The sequence below is a fragment of the Aspergillus affinis genome, assembly GCF_023601865.1.
Source record: "Aspergillus affinis strain CMG 70 chromosome Unknown NODE_1_length_919884_cov_86_970707, whole genome shotgun sequence".
NCBI classification, from domain to species: Eukaryota; Fungi; Ascomycota; class Eurotiomycetes; order Eurotiales; family Aspergillaceae; genus Aspergillus; species Aspergillus affinis.
In genome coordinates this window covers 464,672-485,080 of record NW_026515782.1, presented here as the reverse complement: position 1 = coordinate 485,080, position 20,409 = coordinate 464,672, and the positions used below count along the sequence as shown (strand labels likewise).

Here is a 20,409-nt window from a genome sequence, read left to right as displayed (position 1 = left end):
TGTCGGTCTTCAGCGTGCCTGCAGAGAGGTTAAAATCTTACATGCCTTGTGTCCAGACTCCTGTTCCAAGTAAGGGCTTGAAGAATGCTCGGACAAATTAACCCACTCGACTTGGTGGTCTCGAACTGGTATTTTCATGTAGTTGGGATCTGTTGGAACTTGAAATTGCTGTAGATCAAATATTGGTATGTCTCTTCTACATGCTAATACTGGTTTAGGTGGACTGCCTTGTTCTGTTCCTTCATTCAAGTTGTTTTGCGTGATTGCTCGGTATCTAGTAACCATCATTGTTTTCTATGCTTCAGCGCCTTCTAGAAATAGCGCGCCATTCAGTTGAATACGGCTGAATCTCACTCAGCAGTAATCGTTTTGGTCGGTCCTATGCCTATAGAATTGGTCGTTTCTGTAATTTGCAACTTCCGATTTATACCATACGTAGTTACACTAACATGACGAAATTGGATACTGTGTCGATGTATTTGAAATATCATTCACGACCTCCATACATGCCCTAGAAACCCCCATTGTTCCATTCCCCCTGCGAATCATGGGTAGAAAGCCCATAGTCCAGGGGCCAAAAAGGAAGGGCGCCCTTCCACATGGTAGCATCTATTCATCGCCGGAATGCACGCAAGCCAAGGGGTTAAGTTCAACGGCCCCATGTGGTTGCCATGCATCGCCCATCGACCCACTCCGTGTCATCCTCATTTCGGATTCTATACTCCTTAGCTCCAGACCAAAGGCTGTCAATGTCCCCCGGGGAGCTTGGTTTCTTCTGTCGTTTCTAGTATAGCACAGATGAAGTGACACCTCTTGGGTAAAACCGTGCGCCGATACAGTCAGACGATGGGCGGACTTCGAACGAACCGGATTCCGTTCCTTGGTAGGCACTGGATGCTGTACCGAGATGGCGAGGTTGGGGGTTATTTTTTGCTGTGTCCTGGTGGGCTAGTTGTGTTTGATCATTATGGGGAGTCGGCGATACAGTAGTCGGAGAATTGTATAAAACAGGGCTTTCGCCTTGCCCCCACCACGCGATATTGTCTTTGTTCAGTATACCACCTTCATCAAACTCTGATTGCCTATCACTCGTCTTCTCTATATCATTCAGCTTATCCTTCACGTAGCATCTCTTCCCATCTCCACAACCAATCTTCCCAACCTGCAAAATGTCACAAGGCGGTCCCGTCACCGGATTCCCAGCCCCAGGTCTCCCAGACCAAAACCGCTACATCGTCGGTCACAACCCAGAAGGCCAATCCGTCTTCCTGGTCTCCGACAAGGGTGACCACGGCGCCATTATGGTCGAGGGCGCCGCCGCGCAGAATATTCCGTACAGCACGCCGTCAAACCCCGTTGACCTGACCGACGACCAGGATGTGAAATTCGCTATGGAAAATAAGGTACTCCCCCAACTACCTCCTGACATATTCCCGCATCCCCTCTGTCATTAAGAAGGAAACGTTAATATTGATTCCAAAAGCCCCCTCTAAACTACCCCACCGGCTCCGTCATCCGCACCATCGACTTCGCGCCTGGCGTTGAGTCAAACCTCCACCGGTCAATTGGCATCGGGTACGGCGTCGTCACACACGGTGTGATGGAGCTGTCGCTGGACAGCGGCGAGAAGAGACTCATGTATCCTGGTGATGTGTCGGTGAACCGCGCGGGTATGCATCGGTGGAGAAACGTCTCCGAGAGCCAGCCGGCGAGGATGGTTTATTTCCTAGTGGGCGTGACGAATGCGACGGCTGCTGGGAAGCCGTTGGAGGAGGACTTGGGGTATTTGGCTAAGGAGTATGTTTAGATTATGATGCTATTTGGGTGGGTGGGGGTGAATGTATATATTCTTGGATGAAGGATTAATGGATGTGTTATGAATTTTATTTTCTTCCTGGATTCTGTGGACGGGCGTGTGTGTGTAGACTCTATGCAAGGAAGAATCTTGAATTAAATTATGGAGAATGATCACGGGGGTTTAATAGAGGAAGAAAGAAGTTTTCAAGATGTAGTATGTGAATAAGTGGCGTGAAGAAGTAGTCAAATAGCCGCCATACGCAATCCGGGTACCCAGAAAGCCTGGAGTTTCTTATACCTTGAAGTGTAGGGGTTGTATTATCGCCCAGAAGAGAATAGACGTAGGATTGAGGGTGATTTTAGATGTGTTCACTTTTCTGGTATAATATTAAACATTCCCATCATTATCAATACTCATGACGCACGAGAGCCCGAACGAGATTATTAAGAATTGCAATATACAGACAAAGCAGACGAACTACTTTCACACCCCATTCTATACAAAAAACATGGCTTGCTTAAGCCCAACATATCCCCCAGCCCTAAGCATAGCAGCTTCCATCCCAGGTCAACTTATCACCATCATAACGCTTAGCGTGGAACTCGCATCCGGGCTTCACATAGCCCATATTGTATTGCACTTCGTTGACATGTCCCGTGGAGTTCTTGAACCAGAACTGTCCCTCCGTGACGAACGAACCCTTACCCAGGGGAGGGATGATCGTCTCCTCGTTGTCTTTGCCGTGAGTGTAGATCCAGATCTGGCCATCACAGATATCGGTGACAAGAGGGTAAGCGCCCTCTGTAGATTGATTAGCATATGAGCAATTTTCAAGAATGCCGGGAAAGGGGCTTACTATTGTCGCAGTTTCCGGTGGACTTGCTGACGGTTCCGAATGGCTTGGAGCGGCCGGTGCAGCCTTGGATGTCGGTGAGCTCGATGTAGCATTCCTTGTCGTAGTTGAGGAGGATCTGGCCGGATGATGTTGGGAACATCTCCTGGTCGACGATCTTGCTGGGCGGGGAGGAGCTGGGAACTGCGCCGGAAGACGAAGGGGTAGCTGATGCGTCAATGGCATAGGCAGTGGTGATGGCTGCAAGAGCCGCGGTGAGGTAGGTGAGCTGCATTTTGGTTCAAGCGATGGATGGTGTTTGCTAGTTTGGGGGGGGACAAGAATTTCGATTTCTGGGGGTTTGTTCTTGTTTTTATATCCCAGTGCAGCGCATTCATCCATGGCGGTGCATATGATTCTGTGCCAATGACAAGGTACATGGGGTCCAACAATGAGCCTCATATTCAGGGTCATAGCCTTGTGGCACTAGAGCCAATAAGAGAAGGAAATCCAGTGGGACGATTGTTTGATGATTACCTAAAAAGGCAGAGATTAGGGGATGGGGCCGAGCCAGCTGATGCCCCTGAAGATCATTTAAGGCACCCCGGCCTGCTGAATGTTCAGGCGTGCTCAGGGCAGTTGTTTTGACATAACGAAACGTTCTGTAGAAGAGGCGCCGCTGATGCACATGCAGATTGGAAGAATTGTCCATTAGAGTTTCTATACTCCGTAGATTGATAGGTGTTGTATACGGGGCCTCTACACCTCTATACATCATTGTTTACTATAGACGGAGTAAAGTGTGTTGATTTTCATCTGTTCTGAAACAAGGGTCTCAGAGCGAGCCAAATTCTGACCAGTGATCTCGCCTCGAGCGTGTCGACTTTCCGGCCAAGACTGGCACAGCCTTATGATGAAGGGTTGATCTGGACCCGTTTGGGGAAAGATTTAGTGCTATACGAGAACAAGGGAAATAGCGTATTTGATTGGCACTTGATAAAAATAACTCCAGATGCAGAGCTGCACACCAACGCGTCCCATGGGAATGTCATGTCAGGCGTGCTTTATGAACTCAGTTCGTTGCCCAGCTCTAAAGTTACATCCGGTGAATTCTGCTATTTATGGAACCAGAAGAGAGAGGTCAAGACCGCCGAGAAGCTCGCAAGGATGAGTCGGTGGCCTGAAGGGGGAAAAGCACAGCAGAAGGTCTTGATAAGGGATGACATGAATATTTCCTGTCGCCGCGGATATACACTAGAAATAACCCTTACTATTAAGGGTTGACCCTTTTTAGTGTAGCGGTAATTTTTCTGCCACATTTCCTGCCACAAATGACACGTGACACCATCACCACTGTCAGTGATGCCTAAGGTGTCGAGCGGATTGGTCTTTGGGCTTGAAGCAGGGACATCTCTTCGAAGCAGAAACATGACTTCAAAACAGTCCTGTTCATTGTATAACTGATGAGAACGAGAGGGAAAAGTTTCGATCACACCTTAGAGGGGTTCAACCTGCTGAAGTCGCTCATGCAGCTAGAAGGGGAGGGTCTCAAGCAAGGAAACAATGCAGGATTCAGCGAAACTTCTATCAAGTACTACGAGTAACGCCTGAGCTAGTCGCTGAGTCCTCTTCAGTATGACGAAAAGGTCGCGAAAGGTGCTTGGCTGGGGGACGATGCAGAAGCAGTGACCTGATCACCAACGGGTGGTACATCACCAGTTTCCGTTTCTTAAATCTCGCAGCTGCGTAACGACAGATGGTAATATAGTGAAAAACCATCCGAAAGACGAAGGAAGCGCTTGAAAAGGCCTGAACAAGGGCGACATTGCATCACTCCTTCAGGTGGGATGGCAGGTCGGTGAGATCGAGGGTGGCGAGCTGTATCCCAACTTGGATCGCCAGATGCCTCATCTCCCAGTGCGAGAGATGTCCGGAATGCGACAGGGCCATCAGGGATTTCCCGAGGAGTAAAAAGACGCGACCGATGCGACCGATGCTCTCCGACAGAGGGACGATGCATCGAATCCTTCGAGGGAGGAGTTTCTTTGGTCGAGTCTGGGCCGGTGGGAAATAGTATTAATCCGCGCGCTGGACGCAGAAACAAAAAGCCGGATCTCCGCGTCGGCACGATCATCCCAGGATGAAACTATATCGCATCCCGCGAGCAGAGATCCAGGTCCATGAGCCAGGCATTTCTACTTCAAGTTGCGCGACCATGTTTGCTGTGATCAGTTCTCCAGCGCCGAGGGCATACGGCGCTAACCCATTCGAAATGCTCTCCCCGCCCAGGCGGTTTTTTAGCCTGTAAAACCTTTTGCCTGCGACCTCTTCCGTCCTCCAACTTCCTCCCTCCTCCACCATCACCATCCGGAGCCTCGCTCCATCATCCACCCCCCCGCTCGTCTATCGCTGAACCGCCAATTTCGCTACCATGAATTCTCGCGAGCATTCCGATATGCCTCCGGCTCCTTCCTATCCGTCCCCCAACGCGGCGCAGATCGGTCAGGGCGCTATGCAGTACTACACAAACCGCCAACTAACTGCCGACGAACTCCTATCCGCCGAGCTTTCGCGCGAAACCTCCGGCCCCGGTCTTGCCGATGGATCCAGCAACGGCGTTCATCATGGCCAGTCGATGGTTTTGGGCGCGTCCAATCCAGCTGGCGGGGATATGGGTCGCCCTTCGTCGCCTGATCAGCATCAACAACAGCACATGCTGCAATTCACCCCGAGTCAACAAGTGGGCGTCGATCCGAATCACGACTTGAGCTATGGGGATCAGAGTGCAAGGAGGAAAAGATCGAAGATCTCTCGCGCGTGCGATGAGTGCCGGCGCAAAAAGGTACCAACCAACATCTTATGTTTTGATCGCGCGACGCGACGTCGTCTCGGTAGTTGTGTCAGGCTAACATCGCGATCGCTTAGGTCCGTTGCGATGCCAGCTCTGAAACGGGCGTGGAAACATGCTCGAACTGTCGCCGTCTCGGAGTTGTCTGCCAATTCAGTCGCGTCCCCATGAAACGTGGCCCAAGCAAAGGGTAAGCGGCGCGATCACTCGGAGTCTAGGTGATACTAGGCGCGTGAGGGCTGACGAGGGTCATGATATAGTTACATCAAGGAATTGGCGGAACGACTGCACACTCTCGAAAACCAGATGCAACCTGCTATGGTTCATCCGGACATGCCATACCAGGGTATGAACGAGGTGTCTTCCCCCAAGGGCTACCAGGATTTTTCGCCTCCAATGGATAGCGGCGGAATCGGTCGCAAAAGAACCTACTCCGTATTTGAAGGACTTCCTAGCTCTTCATTTACCCAACCGCCATTCAACACTCGGTCGCAGAATGCATTCGGTTCGTATCCTGCGCACCTGCCTCATTTGACTTCCTTCAACTAACTTCACAAGAAGATGCAGGCGAAACCGCAGCGGATCCCATCAACGCATCGGTTGTCAGCGGCTCAGCACCCAAACCCGGCAATCTTTTCTGGTCGACTGGCAATGAGAACGAACTGCCCGCCGGTATTGAGATGACCGATATACCCAAACAAGCGATGGAGGAGGATATGACACCCTTGGACTTGGACGTCGGGGCGATCGACGCGTAAGTCGATTGCAGTCTTGTGATTTCGGATTATGCAGATTCTAACCCGCCACAGGTATTATTCAAGAATCCACCCTGTCTTCCCCATCTTGCCGCACTCGAAGGAACGGTTGCTCGAAATTCTCCACCAATGCAGTCGCGAAGTGCAGGAGATCTTTATTTACAGCCTCTACACCGCCACGCGCACGAATTTTGATCGAGTATTCGGCACTTTCGAGAGAGTCACCTCGTTCGACAATGCGCAGGACCTTCTTCTGTACTACACTCGCCAACCGGCCATTGTTCGTCCGACCGGGATCAACCTCATCTGGCTTCAGACAATGCTGCTTATGATTCTCGACTGTGACTGGAGAGGTCCCGACAACTTTGTTCTGAAGGATGGTGTACCAAAACATTCCCTGATCCAGTCCGCGAATAAGCTCGCTTCGGACATGGCCAAGGGTCTTGGTCAACTAAAGACCAAACGCTCGTCAGACCCCGACGTCGACTCGGAAGCGAACCTCGTTCGTCGCAACTGGGTGGCACTGGGTATACTATCTCGCTGGTACGCGGTTAGCGTAGCTGACCAAAGCGCTCTGGGAATGTATGAGATGGGTGGTCGGGAAGACGAGCGGGTTGTTGGGCGCGTTACCACTGGCATTGGCTGTAGGTCCTCCCTTGAGTGTGCCGATACCTTACTATAGTCTCAGTGCTGATTCTTTACTTTAAGCTTATTCGACCTTCTTGATTGAGTTGGTCACATTGGCCTCTCTGGAACACAATATCTGCCAAACGAACACTGGCATCGGACGCATGGTCGGGGCCAATTTGGCATCATCGCTTGAGCGTCTAACAGAGATTGAGGATCTGCGTTCAATTCACGAAGTCACCGATGAATCCGAATCTCAGACGTTTATCGACAGTTTGCAAAATCAACTGTACTGGACCATTCGGCTGCTGATCAAGCGACACATCTTCGTCTACAGCCCCTACGAAATCATCTATAGCGCCCAAGAAGTGGTCAACGAGTTGCACAAGGCCAGCACGCAGGCTCGCATCACAACGCCCTTCGATCTTCACAGCCTGGCTTTAGCTTCCATGACCCTTTTGGAATCCACTGTCCTTCCTGAATACGCCAACGAGTGCTGGGATTCGCTCAGAAAGGTCGAAGAGATTCTTGACTCCCGGGAAAAACAAAGCACCGACGCGGCCGAGTTCGGCGATATCTTCACCACTCCCGGCTGGGACGCCAAGATCCGTATCTTCCTCGAATGGCGACGAACCAAGGCCCAAGAAAGCCAACTCCACGACCCCAGTCTCAACAAAAGCGGCTCCGTCGGTCCCCCGGTCATGGGTCCGAATGAACAACGCTCGCTTCAACATCTGGCAGATCTTGCCGTTGGCGCGGAAGGCTCCGTGGCTGCCACCTCGGGCTCTCCACCACCGCCTGCGCTCTCGACCGAGAACAATCTCAACGCTGCCACTTCCCCCAACCTCGGCTCTGTCTCGCAACCGCCCAGTCGTGTTGTCGTTGATTATACTCTTCTCACCAAGGAAGGCTATCTCAATGTGTTCTCCGGCCTGATCTACCGTCGGTCTCGCTGATGTTGGATCTTGGCTCTGCCCTCATCTTCAAACAGAATTTGATCATCCTTAGCATTGTTCATTTTGTACTTTAGGCGCTCTTATTATTTCCGTCTTAGCCTTGGCCTTTTTAGGTTCTCTCACCTCTTTGCGGCCGAAAAGTCTGGGCTTGAGAAAACAACAACAAAAAAATGGGGAGACATGTTCACAATATTCAATTTATAATGGCTTTTATAAACGGTGACTGACTAGCGGGATATTTACCATGATTTCTGTTTTTGCTTGTATTTTACCAATTTGCGAGGAAATAACTTGCTATTTTATTTCTATTTTTTGGCTCTTCTAGCAAAAAGATCTGTTCTAAAGAAATATTCTTTGACAATGCCCACTACTTCAGTAGAAAACCGAAAAAGAACAAACTCCACATTTTGCAAAGATCAGAAACCACAAGATCAGAAACCACAAAATTAACTTTACCTACTTCCCCACTGCAATACGTTTCCATATGCCCTCTACATCCTGGCACAACTGAATGAATCCATCGTCTTCAATATGTTGACAGATCCAGTTCTCTAGATGTTTGGTCCGCTCGGCCGTAGGTGCTGATAAGTATGATGAGAGGTTTGCAAGGGCCGGGCCTAGATCTCTCCCAACGTCTTCTTCGAGCAAGGACGTGCTCTGTACAGGACTGCCGGTTTGGTAATGCTGCTGGTTTGATGGGAAACAAGAAGGTACGGCGGATGGTTCGGTTGGCTCACAGATAGGAATACTTGTAGGTTCAGGCAAGGTTGAAGGGTTTTCAGATGGCGATATCTTGGTAGGCTTAGGTGTAGGGGCGATGACGCTTGAACTTCTGTCTGCCGGCCTGCCGGTCTGTTCTGGTTTGCGAAATGTATAACCTGAGGATGTTGCGGGTCTGCAACTCATGGTTTCTGCATTGCCAATCATACTTCCATCAGGGGCTCTTTGTGAACGCATGAGAGATGGTTCTGGCGCGGTTGGGGCTCGCGGCGGCGCGGGTTGGAGGAAAGGAAGCTTTCGTTTGGGTGGTAGTATAGCATCCAAGGATTTCGCATCGTAACAGGTAGTAGCTGTTGACGGTCTACGGATCGGTGGGTTTGAACTAACCGGCCTGGTTATGGTCTGTCTTGGGGTCATGTCCTGAGAGAAAAGTTAGTAAACATTTGCGATACCGAGGAGAGTTGGCTCACATCTCGCATGCCTCCCTGGTTGGTGCCGCTGGTCCAGGAATGCGCAGGAGCATTGTGCATAGTGCTCGAAGAGGACGGGAGGGAGGCTTGAGCTGTATTGTCTGGTCAGCGCTGTATCGGCTTGCTGGCGACTGGAGTATAAAGTGAAATTATCCCACCGGCTGTGACACTGGATGTCGCTGCAAATGGGTTTGATGTCGCTCCATGGGGTGGAATGAAGGCACCATGGGACGTATACCCATCCGCCGCTTGTATATCTCCGGCCGTGCTAGCCATAACAGACGAAGAAGGTCCTACCTGCCACTGTGTAGTAGATGGCCTTCGAGTCAGTGGCACTGGTCCGATATTGGGCTCAGAGAAAGGGCATTTGATGTCGCTAAGAATGGTCAATGCCGCGTAGTAATCACGATCCTGACCGAACTTGATTTGAAATCGACGTATCTATGTCCAGAATCAGACGGAGAACAAGACCAAATCGTTCATTGCATTATAGGATGAGGGATCCACGAACATGTCCATCCTGAGTTAGATATTTGACCGCAATGCAGGGCATTTTCACGACGACGGCGAAAATTGACTTCGAGGTAACCGGGTCATTCGCATGAGGGTCAGAGGCTGCGACTCTTGCAAGTTCCGTCAGGCTTATGTGCTCCTAAAAGCGTATAGCTCTAATAAGCCTTTGCCAGCTGAAGATTGGGATCAAGGAACATACTATAATGCTATCTTTGCTTAGCACTTTGAGAAAGACACTGTTGGAAACCGCGAGCTTCTCAAATATGCCAATGATACCACCGTCCCCGATGAGGTGAGTCCAGTGCAATGGACCCCGATGATTGCTCGATGTCGTCGTCTGAGAGAACTTGGCTAGGAATAAACGAGCGAGCTCAATGTGCTGCTCATGCTGACGGAGAGGGTGATACATGATAATTTCCGTAGTTTGACAAGTCCCTAGTTTTGATGGATGTACAATTAAGGGGTTTGATAAAGAACCAAGGAGTGTTGTTCCATGGATGGGAGGCGAAAGGAGACGTCGAGCGGCCCGGGCAGGTGACATCGGCGGCCTGATAATTCAGGACACCCGAGCCATAATATCGATGGATATGGCCTGAGTAGGTTGTATGCACAGTCGAGCAAAAGAAGTCAGAACCTTCCAGTATACAGTGAGACTCATATATCTAAATTGATGGCTAGACTTATATATCTTTGCTCTTTTGCGCTGACCTAGGCTTCGTGGTATTCTAGTAAAAACAATAGCAACACTGCTCAGTTAAGACAGTTTACATATAACTAGTAAATAGCAATTGCTACAGTCAATTCAAAGTTCTTTGCATAATGATGTCCACGTTATACATAGAGTTCATGGAATATGAAGATCAGATACCCTACAGACCATCAAGAGGCCTGTACACTTTCATCCAACGCTGTAGGGCTCAACGTTAGCAACAACAACAACAACAACAACAACAACAACAACAACCATTCGTGTGAAAGTAGATGGAATTCTCTGGTTTCTCACCTTATCATATGGCTTGGTAGAATCAACAAATCTCAGATCTGTTGCTAATCGAATGCGTCGTTCGGGGTCTTTATTCTTGCAACTGGCATGCACTAGGAACGGGTCATGAAAGATCACATCGCCCACCTCATATTCGGTAATCAACCATTTTCTCTGGGCCTTCTGTCCGTATGATACGGTGTCACGACTTAAGAACCCACCGTCCTTCATATTCTTGTTAAACGCCGAAACACGTTCCTCGTCGGTCAGATTACTCGCGTTTCGAGAAAAATTTTCCTCTGTCCGTTTCCCGATATCGACCGAGTTCTCCAAGTACATTAGCCCTCCTCCTTCCAAGGAGACGTCGCCAATTGGAACCCATGCCGTCATACTTGTTGGCGGACCTGCTCGAAGGTACATTTGATCAAAGTGAACGGGGGTCAATTCACTGTCAGGGACAAAGGCCCGGAGCATGGTTCGTTGTAGCATCATGATGTCTTCCCATCCGTTGAATTGTCTGATAAAGGTTCTGAGCTCTTCGATCTCGCAGAAGTCGAGATAGAAATCAGCCTCGTGAGCGCTGATCATCAGCTCGAGGTACTTGTCTGACTCTTCATCATCTTTCAGACCGAAAAGCCGTCGTAGATTTCCAGGTGGAAGGAACTTTCGACTGTCTTTATCACTGAATATTCCCTCTACCGGGTCTGTGTCGTCCCTGAGGAGACCCGAGGGGGCCATATGCTCGAAATAACGACGTCGGCACTTGAGCACTTTTTCTTTGGGAAGGAGATCCTTGACCTAACAGTAGTAGACAGGGTCAATGCATGGTCCACGATGCATAGATAAGAGGTATACATACGAATAAGTATCCATCGCGCTGAAACCGTTCGCGCATCAATTCAATCGGAGTTTCCTTGAATGTAGGCTGGAGATATCCAATTTGATCCGGAGCCATGGGTCCAAAATTCGATTCAAGTTTCAGGTCTTTTGGATGAGCAGGGTAATACTTTCCGTACATATCGTCTTTGTGGGAAGTATACTTTCGCACCTCTGCTGGTGCTGGAGGAAGAGTTTGAGTTTCGCTGACAGTGGTTGCCATTTTGATGTGATCTTTAGTTTCTTATCAATAGCTCATGATAAAATTCGAGTAAAAGTCGAGAGCCTGGGGAGTGTCATTATTATAGTGTCGAGACGGTGGTGGGGGAAGCGGTTATAGTTCGGCCCAGCATGGTTAATGCCGTCTATTGCCATCTATTGCCGGCACTCCGCACCTCCGCATCTCCACCTCATCACATCACGTCCTGCCTTCGGTTTTCATCTCACCTATACCGTTTCCCATGACAAAAAGCACAGGGGCCAGGTTATATCGTGCCTGTTTCCGATGTCGGCAACGTAAAACAAAATGTGACCTGTATGTACATACGGATCTCTATCTTGTGGTAACTGATTCGGTTGTTTGTCTCTTCTCCAGGAAATACACAACCGAGAATGAATATCGACCCTGTTCAAAATGCTCTGCTGAAGGGTTCAACTGCGTCATCGCGGGGTCAAATCGAGGGGGCGACTACTCGCAACTTCGGAGACGGCATATGCGACAATCCAGGCGACGAGTGATCCACGAGCCCGATAGTTCAGAGCACCAGAGCGGCTTTTCTCGATTGCCAATTGATAAAGCCTCAGAGGACGCACAATACCCTGGTATAAGTGGTGGGATACAAAATCCTCTGGAGGCCTTGCAAATCTTAGCACAGACAGCATCTAGCGAAAGAATGGCCGAAAAAAGAACCTCTACTCTTCCTCAATACCCCACAAACAACTTACCCCCTCCAGATGAAGCGCGCAGCCATTTGCCGCGTGGTACTGTTAGCCTGAAGGAATCTGAGCTCGTTAGGGAGGGCATTATAGATAGTCAATCCATCGATCCCCTTTTACGATAGTAGGTCGTCAATATTTTGGGTCGGTATACCTCTGCTAACGTGAGTCATCGGCCTATAGCTATGCCAGAAATTACCACTGTTATCTGCCAATTGTGCCAACCCACTTATTGTGCAGGGAGAATTGGGAGCATCACTCGGCTGATGAGACTTTTTTACTAGCCTCAATACTGACTATAGCGACCCAGGACCGGCAAGGCTTAGAAAACCTACACGAGAGAGTTCTAGGCCATATGGAAAAGCTTCTGCTCCGCGTCGTCTTAGGTTCCAAAAGCGTTCGACATGTCGGCTCCGTGGAAGGTCTGTTGCTGTTGGCCGAATGGGTACCACATATCAACTCGGAGACCGGTTCAGGTGGAGATATTCCCGGTTTGGCTCAGTTAGAGCATGGAGATACAAGTGAAGAAGATAGCCTTGCGTGGAGTCTCATCGGACTGGCAGTCAGGCAAGCCTATCTGCTACATCTTGAGAAACATTCCTTCCGCGGCGAAGTGAAAGCCGAGTCTGATCGAGCTTCCGATCGGAAACGGTTGGCTTGGATATGTATGTGTAGCGTCTAGATGACCGACTGCATAGCTGACCGTTACTAGTCACATACCTTGCGGATCGACAGATATCTATCCAGATGGGTCAAGCATTCTGGTGCCGCGGGCCCGGACTATCCACTCAGTTCACGGCGCATGACTATCCGTCACTCCGCCCTCAAAGGGCTGGACAATTTGACTATGCATCCTTTATACAAGCCCAGGTTGAGCTGACGACCATCTTCGGAAATGTTCATGACATCTTATATGCGTCCAAGTCACGCACAGTCCAGTTGATACTCATGGGTGATTACACAAAATATCTCGACGACAGTGCAAAGGCACTAGACATGTGGAAAAGATCATGGAGCAATGTCGACGTTCCGAGTCATCTAAACGGACTTCTAGTGCTCCAATTTGAGTACCTGCGTCTTTATATGAACGCTTTTGCATTCCAAGCTGTTCTTTATCGCACTTCTAGAGAGCAAGAGAAACAGGTGTCTTATTTTCCGGACAGTGTCATGGCTAGTCCGGATGGCCGTCACATATACCTCGCTATCGATGCAGCAAAAAGTGTTCTCAAGGAGCTGATACATCGACTCAATCCTTCGAAACATTTGAGATTTCTCCCTGTACGATATTACTTGTATGTCTTCTAGGTTTTCATGCCTTCATTCATCGCAAGACCAATAAGGGCTGACGGACAAATAGATACGAGATACACGCAACAGTGTTTCTTTTCAAGGCCCATACTCTCGGAGCATTGAGTCCTGGAGAATATCAAACCTGTTTCACTTTGACCAAACGATTCATCTCCATGCTGAACGCCGCAGCTTCGACTCCAAAACACATTGCTTCCAAATACGCAAAATTGCTTGCTGGCCTTTGGCTCCAAGGACAGTCAGTTCCCGAAACAACCAAGGATAATACCTTCCAAGCAGCAATATCGGAACAAATACCAGCGGCTCCTATTTCTGCCCAACCAACAACAGCCCCCGGAGAGCTTCGGGACATCCCAGAAGGTAATCCCACTGAAGATACAGGCACGCAGTCTCTGACCACGGACATGCTCCCAAGCGCTGAAGAGCTATCATTCATGGATCCTGCTGATTGTTTTAAATATCTGGATGCATTTATATACAATCTACCGTTCTTGCGGGCTGGCTTCCCTGATATAGATGATGATGGCTTGAATCAGTTTCTGATGTCTGAGTTCTAGTTTTTCCAATTTACTTCTCGAGCTAGTCCTTTACCATTGCCATAGTCTTAGAAATATTCTTAGAAGGTCGAGGCAATCCAATCATCTTGAGTTAATTGTGTCATGGAGAAAAACGTGGTGCTTTCCCCGATACAAAGGTCTTTGGAATTGATATTGACACACGCAAGGCAGACCGACACGGCTGAAGCAAGCTAGTAGATTGTAGCAGGCATGCCTAAAACATCTTCAAACCACTGTTCACTGCCCAAATCCATAGACTGCATCCAGGCCATCTGGTCCAGGTCCGGGATATGGTTACCTTGACTCTGACTTGGATTACGGCAGTTTGTGTCGGGGCTAGCACCCCTGCCCGGCCTAATCTCCACGTCTTGAATCTGAGACCCCATATGCCACCGGGACTCACCCCATACACGACATCTAGTTAATAGCTTCGATAAGTACTTGAGCAAGTGATCGTTACACTGGAGCTCTGGTTCTTTGCTGCTCAAGTCAAGCTTTTGGCGCATACAGTCCATCGTCGAAATTAGGTGAACTGTGTTTCGCACGGCTCGGCAGTCCCAGTTCGGGTCTTGGAGGGTGGATAGATATTTTAATAATGTGATAGTGAGAATCATCTGAGACCAGAAATGGAACGGTTGACCGACAAGTTTTGAGCAGGGGATGCGGTAGAAATTGTCTAGCCATGACTTGATGTTTTCAACGGACTGCCAGAGACACTCGAGACGTTCGAATCCGAGGAGAATTCCGCCGTCTCCCCGTCGGCCAGAGAGGTCTAGGGGATGTGCATCCTGGCTTATGGAATAAGCTAGCTGGTTTATGTATAACTCGACATATTGTGCGTGAGTGTTAAGAATATCTGTATGGGGTGCCACATTTTCTCCGGGCGAAACTATCAGCCTATACCGCAGTGGAGATGGAATGTATTGGGTCACTAGAATAATAATGACCTACCTATCTGATCGAGGTTTGGCCGAAATGAGGATCTCAGCTCATGCAGCTGTCTTCGCAGGGTTTTGAGGTATAACAAGCGAGGAGCCGAGGCCGCCACAGGGGCCGTTCCTGTGAGAGCACAATTCGTCTCATCTTGCTGTCGGACATCGTCCGCCTTTTGCTTTAGTAGTTGCAAGCGCACTTGCGCAACAAATAGCTCATCTGTGGGACATGATTTGCTGAGTGAAATCATTTTAAGTGCCTCTTCCATCTGAGCTGTCCATCGTAAAGCGTCTTGACGCCCAAGATGTGACGAAATACTGTGACAATTTGTATGTTAGCATTCCTGGGCCTTTATAAAGAGGCTGTGGAAGACCGTGCATACTTTGAGCTCAAAACAAAACACGCCAGTACAGCCCGCTGTCTTTCCAGCAGATCATACGGCGTTTCATCGCCAGGGCTCTGGCTACTTTCCTCCTGCCCCTGGGTAATCGTCATCATTAGCTGCACATCTGTTGAGGTTGGCTTGAACAGTCGCAGATCGTATACTAATGACATGGCCAACATCATGAGGCGCGACATGAGGTCTGCTCGGCCAAGGAATGGATCGGTACTCCATGATAGATAAGTTAGTAACCCAAGAAGCAGGTCGATATTTGACTGGACCTTGAGCAAGGCAGACGTGAACATGAGATGCTTCAGCTCTTCGACTTGTGCCAGTCTTTCCTGCGTTGAGAAGGTAGTGACAGTGTTGATAGCATGGAACAAGATAGGCCTGTTTTGGCGCAGATACCAGCTTGTCATATCTGGGGTTAGGTGGATAAAAGGAAATGACGGTAGCATCCGAGAGAGGAAGTAATCAAGTCGTTCTTCTGCGTAGTTGAGGCCTGGAAACTTAAAGGATGAATGGTAGTTGTGAGGTAAAAATAATGAATCTGTGTTTGATGGCACTGCGGCATTCGGATCTGGCACGAATGGAGGTGGCCCATCACTGAAGCTCTGGACAGTGCTCGTAGGAGTAATTAGGGTACCATCTAGATAAGGCGTGGGTGAGGAGGTACTGTGTCTATCAAGAGGTTGAGTGACTTTGATGGAACCCCCCGAAGTCCCTGGCGAGGCGATGAAAGAGTTCATTGCCGTCAGCAAGCTCTCCATTTTGTCCTCCAGCCGAGCAATGCGTGTATCAGACGCATCGTTTGTGGTTGTCTGAGCATTGCGTCTACGAGCCGAACCTGATGGCTCACACGTTTTCTTGAGGCGAATACATCTGAAGAATTTATTAGCTGAGGTTCATATATCGACAGCTTTGTGTTTACGTGCTGACCTTTCACAGGTATCTCCATTCGCAGTCCGCACACACCTGCACTTTGCCTTGTAGCACTGCGTGCAAGCGTGGCCATAGGCACTAGACTGGCCGAGGGCCGTTCTCGATCTCTCCATTTTTTCAGCTGCCTCAATTGACGAAATGTAGGTGGGGGCAGGCGTGAGAGGTCAATTGTTAAGGCGTTTCTTCGAACGGAGGGAAACTCCGGCGGGAATCCTTCCGTGACCTGCCGTCGGATTTTGGCCCCCCGAAATCCGTTTATAACCATCGGTTTTCGCTCACCTTATTTAGGGGGATTTCATATCGCAGAAGGAATGATCAAAAGCATGGTCCTGGGTACCGGTCACGGACATAGCGGACATGAGTGTAATAAATATGAAGGTCGTCCATATAAGCCTGCTACATGTTGCCGTTTCGATTTGTTTGCTGTAATTCATTTCCTGGTCCACCTCATTATAGCGCTCCTCAGTCTCGGCTTTTCGCATCAATGGCTTCAGCTCCAAAGAATCAGGCCGCCTGGATTCCCGCCAAAAAGGCCCTACCGTTCAAGGTTGCTGACGCGCCCTACACGTCACCTGGCCCGGGCCAGGTCACGGTAAAGAACGCCGCTGTGGCCATCAATCCGTTCGACTGGGTACTGCAGTTCATCGGCCCGGCGTTAGCTGGTTATATCAAGTACCCCTTCATCTTCGGCACCGACATTGCTGGCGAAGTGGTCGAGGTCGGTCCCAACGTGGAGCGGTTCCGCGTAGGCGACCGAGTTCTAGGGAGTGCGACAGCGCTGGCCAAGGAAGTCAATAATCCGGCAGAAGGAGGGTTTCAGCTCTACACTGTGATGCGAGAGCATATGCTAGCGCCGACACCCTCGCACATCACCGACGAACAGGCCTGTGTCTTAGGGCTGGGCCTCGGGACTGCGGCATACGGCCTGTTCCATCCGAACTATCTAGGCCTTGACATGCCTCAAACCCCGACCGCATCCCCCGATGCCGTGGGCAAGTCCAGCAAGCCGCGCACTGTTATTATCACAGGCGGTGCATCGAGCGTGGGGAGCAACGCCGTGCAGCTGGCTGTCTCAGCAGGCTACCAAGTCCTGTCTACCTCGTCCCCCAAGAACTTTGACTATGTCAAGGGCCTCGGCGCCACACATGTGTTTGACTACCGAGGCAAGTCGCTTGTCAAGGACCTCCTAGGAGTACTCAAGGGTCACGAGCTAGTGGGCGCCTACACTATTGGCCGAGGTGCCGTCAAGGCCTGTACTGCTGTTATGAAGAAACACGATCCCGGGCTCACCCGGAAACGCATCGCCGTGGCCGGCGCCATCATTCCCGCCGACAAGCTCACCTCCTTTGTTGGCAAGGGCACGCACTTGATAGGCATGGCTGCCGGCATGATTAAATCGACCGGCACGCGCCTGGCGACTGGTATCGAGGCCAAATTCATCCTAGTCGATGGCCTAGTCGACCCCGAGAGTGTCGTGGCTCGCGTGTACACGGACTTCCTGCCGCTGGCACTGGAACGGGGTCAATTTGTGCCTGCGCCTCCGCCGCATGTTGTGGGTAAAGGGCTAGAGAAGATTCAGGAGGCTTTAGATCTCCAGAGGAAAGGTGTCTCGGGCAAGAAGCTTGTTGTAACTCTGTAAGCTGGGGTGACAAGAGGGCAAATTAGCGGGATACCTCTTTGACGGGCTTAAAAAGGAGGACAATCCTTGTATTTACTCATTCTAATATACCATAATATCTTTCGCGGTCGTTCTCGAATATCTAGATGAATGATATTCCCAAGGCGTTCTATCGATGATGAAAAATTGTTGACCTTAAAAGTGGTTGACGGTCCGGGATGTTTGTAAAGAAGCCGCCATTCTCTTCTTGTATGTCTGTCATTACCCTTCTAGAAGTCCGATATTTCTCTAACGTGCTGCTTTATACTTGAAACACGCAAGTCGTGGTACGGCTGGCTGATCTCCAAGCGATGTGAAAGCACAGCCGACTCAGGCCATTGAGATTTGCTTACTTTATCAGAAAATATGCTGTTTGCATGCAGTAATTTTCTGGCTCAATGGAAAGAACTGATCATTATTCTGGGAAAGTAGTACCCAAGACTAGAATGCTGGCGTAAGATCTATTCTGAAGGCTGCACAGGCCTACTTCTCCCTAATTACAACTAGAATACGAGGACCTGCGGAATCGACGTCGAAAATGACCACTTTTGACGCCAGAAACGGCTGCCTTTCCACCCGTAACTTTGGGCGGCGAGCCGCCGCTTGACCGCCCTCCTGTCCAGCACCCCTCTATTTTACACCCATCCAATACTTTTAGTGGCCTTCCGGCAATGTAGTTCGCGCCCGGAGACCTTCCTATTCCGGATGTCGGTATTGGTAACTACCGATCCCCGAGGATTATACAGATTTTTCTGTTATTTCCATGGTTCAAAAGTTATGTCTCTTCTAGCTGCCTTTTTAGGCTAGATTGAAAGAACCAGACCTTCATCATTCGATATTCCTAAGTGTACATTACTAGCAATTACGCCTAGAGAGACGGCCAACATTCTGTCAAATAATTTACCCATTAAAGTTATTAATCAGGAGTATATATATTTCCTATTTATCGTTCACTATGGTACTGAGAATCAGGGCGCATTGGGCCTCCATGTGTGGAAGTTGTTAGCGTCGGCGCTTATACGTTGAGAACTACCAACGTTGGCGCTTCTATGTCGAGACCCTGTCAATGCTGACCTTTCTACATTGAAAACCCGTCAACGTTGACGCTTCTACGTTGAGACGCCGCCAATATTAAGGCTACCGCCGAGTACCGGCCGGTCATTACTGCCATTGGTGTAACTCGGGGCGGGTGCTAATCTTCATTTTCGATTCTCAGAGACTTTTGTGTTTCTCTGCTAGTCAATGAATCTTTTGAGATAGGGCGTATACTATATAACTTCGCCTCTCGCTCTCGTATATTTTCTGATCTCTTTGCGAAAGGAGGGACTGGGATAAAGAATGAATTTATAGCTGGATACATTACCACCGACTGTGTTTCTCTAGGATTCTATGAACTTCCACAACTTGAACACCAAATGTCGGATGACGGGAATAATGGCCCAATGGATCCCCATTCAGGTTGGTAGACTGCGGAGCTATTTCTTTGCTACGGAATAATGTATACGAAGTCTGAGATTTGTGCTTAGGGAATAGTATTGGGAAAGAGGAAAAGAGCCCATTCGCACTCAATGCCATTAGCCTGTCCCCAACCAAGCCGCATGGGTGTAGCGGAATAGCCGTGATAATACACTAAGATGCCCTCTTTCTGCTGCCTTGCCGGGCGACGAGCGAGATTTATGACTACCAGAATCGACTTAAGTATCCTTCCACCGCCTCGTCGAAGCAACACCGGGGCCTCCACATCCGATGCAAGCGTCAGCTCCACGCAAACCAGCTCTCCCAGACCTCCGCCGCAGAGGCCACCTCAATCATATCCTGCTGCTGCTGCCACTGCCGCCTCTGCAGCGCTACAATACGCATCCGAACGCCTCCCCTGGGCTCCTTCGCCATCAAATCTCCTCCAAACCACGCCCTCCAACTCGAGCCTTCGCAACGGCAGCGACCAAGACTCTGACTCGCAGTCCGGTCTCGCCTACCCTAGCTCCGCAGTCGGTCCGTTGCCCAACCGCCGCGAGGAAATGTGGCGTCGACGCTGGGAACGAGCCCATGATATCCTGGCCGACCACGGCGTCGTCCTTGGGAGCTGGCGTGGGGGCAATGATGTGCAAGATGTTTGTACCTGGTTGGTGGAAGAGGCGTTTAAGGAGGCGATGAGTAACGCCGGAGGGTCTAGGACGTAGACAACTCGGTGGGATTGAATGTACATAGACAAGGCTCTTCTCATTTCTTATTTATACATATTCGATAAATCAATGGACAGTGTCCGTCTTGAAAAGACCAGGCAGTAGAAGTAAATAATTATACGCCCTCCGCCCCC

General features: G+C 49.7%; 9 protein-coding genes across 9 annotated transcripts; 5 read left to right on the top strand and 4 right to left on the bottom strand.

Moving 5' to 3' along the window:
• Window positions 1-1,169: 1,169 nt before the first annotated feature.
• On the top strand, window positions 1,170-1,807 carry KD926_004081 (cupin domain-containing protein; the record flags this gene model as incomplete). The annotated part of the gene is made up of 2 exons (XM_053096164.1): window positions 1,170-1,403; window positions 1,484-1,807. 2 exons carry the CDS (start codon window positions 1,170-1,172, stop codon window positions 1,805-1,807), a joined length of 558 nt encoding a protein of 185 aa, XP_052961224.1.
• Window positions 1,808-2,339: 532 nt separating this feature from the next.
• Window positions 2,340-2,925, bottom strand: KD926_004080 (uncharacterized protein; the record flags this gene model as incomplete). The annotated part of the gene is made up of 2 exons (XM_053096153.1): window positions 2,340-2,599; window positions 2,655-2,925. 2 exons carry the CDS (start codon window positions 2,923-2,925, stop codon window positions 2,340-2,342), a joined length of 531 nt encoding a protein of 176 aa, XP_052961223.1.
• A 2,136-nt stretch (window positions 2,926-5,061) lies between these two features.
• Window positions 5,062-7,816, top strand: KD926_004079 (putative C6 finger domain protein; the record flags this gene model as incomplete). Its single annotated transcript, XM_053096142.1, has 6 exons — window positions 5,062-5,472; window positions 5,556-5,668; window positions 5,739-5,983; window positions 6,046-6,232; window positions 6,288-6,877; window positions 6,942-7,816. The coding sequence occupies 6 exons, from the start codon at window positions 5,062-5,064 to the stop codon at window positions 7,814-7,816; spliced, it is 2,421 nt and encodes an 806-aa protein (XP_052961222.1).
• A 456-nt stretch (window positions 7,817-8,272) lies between these two features.
• KD926_004078 (uncharacterized protein) lies at window positions 8,273-11,600 on the bottom strand (the record flags this gene model as incomplete). The annotated part of the gene is made up of 7 exons (XM_053096131.1): window positions 8,273-8,956; window positions 9,007-9,098; window positions 9,165-9,447; window positions 9,518-9,658; window positions 9,719-9,907; window positions 10,523-11,299; window positions 11,361-11,600. The coding sequence occupies 7 exons, from the start codon at window positions 11,598-11,600 to the stop codon at window positions 8,273-8,275; spliced, it is 2,406 nt and encodes an 801-aa protein (XP_052961221.1).
• A 437-nt stretch (window positions 11,601-12,037) lies between these two features.
• Window positions 12,038-12,348, bottom strand: KD926_004077 (uncharacterized protein; the record flags this gene model as incomplete). Its single annotated transcript, XM_053096119.1, has 2 exons — window positions 12,038-12,233; window positions 12,323-12,348. 2 exons carry the CDS (start codon window positions 12,346-12,348, stop codon window positions 12,038-12,040), a joined length of 222 nt encoding a protein of 73 aa, XP_052961220.1.
• Window positions 12,349-12,668: 320 nt separating this feature from the next.
• On the top strand, window positions 12,669-14,178 carry KD926_004076 (fungal specific transcription factor domain-containing protein; the record flags this gene model as incomplete). Its single annotated transcript, XM_053096110.1, has 3 exons — window positions 12,669-12,978; window positions 13,026-13,605; window positions 13,671-14,178. The coding sequence occupies 3 exons, from the start codon at window positions 12,669-12,671 to the stop codon at window positions 14,176-14,178; spliced, it is 1,398 nt and encodes a 465-aa protein (XP_052961219.1).
• A 191-nt stretch (window positions 14,179-14,369) lies between these two features.
• KD926_004075 (C6 transcription factor) lies at window positions 14,370-16,548 on the bottom strand (the record flags this gene model as incomplete). The annotated part of the gene is made up of 4 exons (XM_053096099.1): window positions 14,370-15,067; window positions 15,130-15,428; window positions 15,494-16,375; window positions 16,433-16,548. The coding sequence occupies 4 exons, from the start codon at window positions 16,546-16,548 to the stop codon at window positions 14,370-14,372; spliced, it is 1,995 nt and encodes a 664-aa protein (XP_052961218.1).
• Window positions 16,549-16,919: 371 nt separating this feature from the next.
• Window positions 16,920-18,074, top strand: KD926_004074 (zinc-binding alcohol dehydrogenase family protein; the record flags this gene model as incomplete). The annotated part of the gene is made up of 1 exon (XM_053096088.1): window positions 16,920-18,074. The coding sequence occupies one exon, from the start codon at window positions 16,920-16,922 to the stop codon at window positions 18,072-18,074; it is 1,155 nt and encodes a 384-aa protein (XP_052961217.1).
• A 1,694-nt stretch (window positions 18,075-19,768) lies between these two features.
• KD926_004073 (actin patch protein 1) lies at window positions 19,769-20,272 on the top strand (the record flags this gene model as incomplete). Its single annotated transcript, XM_053096077.1, has 1 exon — window positions 19,769-20,272. The coding sequence occupies one exon, from the start codon at window positions 19,769-19,771 to the stop codon at window positions 20,270-20,272; it is 504 nt and encodes a 167-aa protein (XP_052961216.1).
• Between the last annotated feature and the right edge of the window lie 137 nt (window positions 20,273-20,409).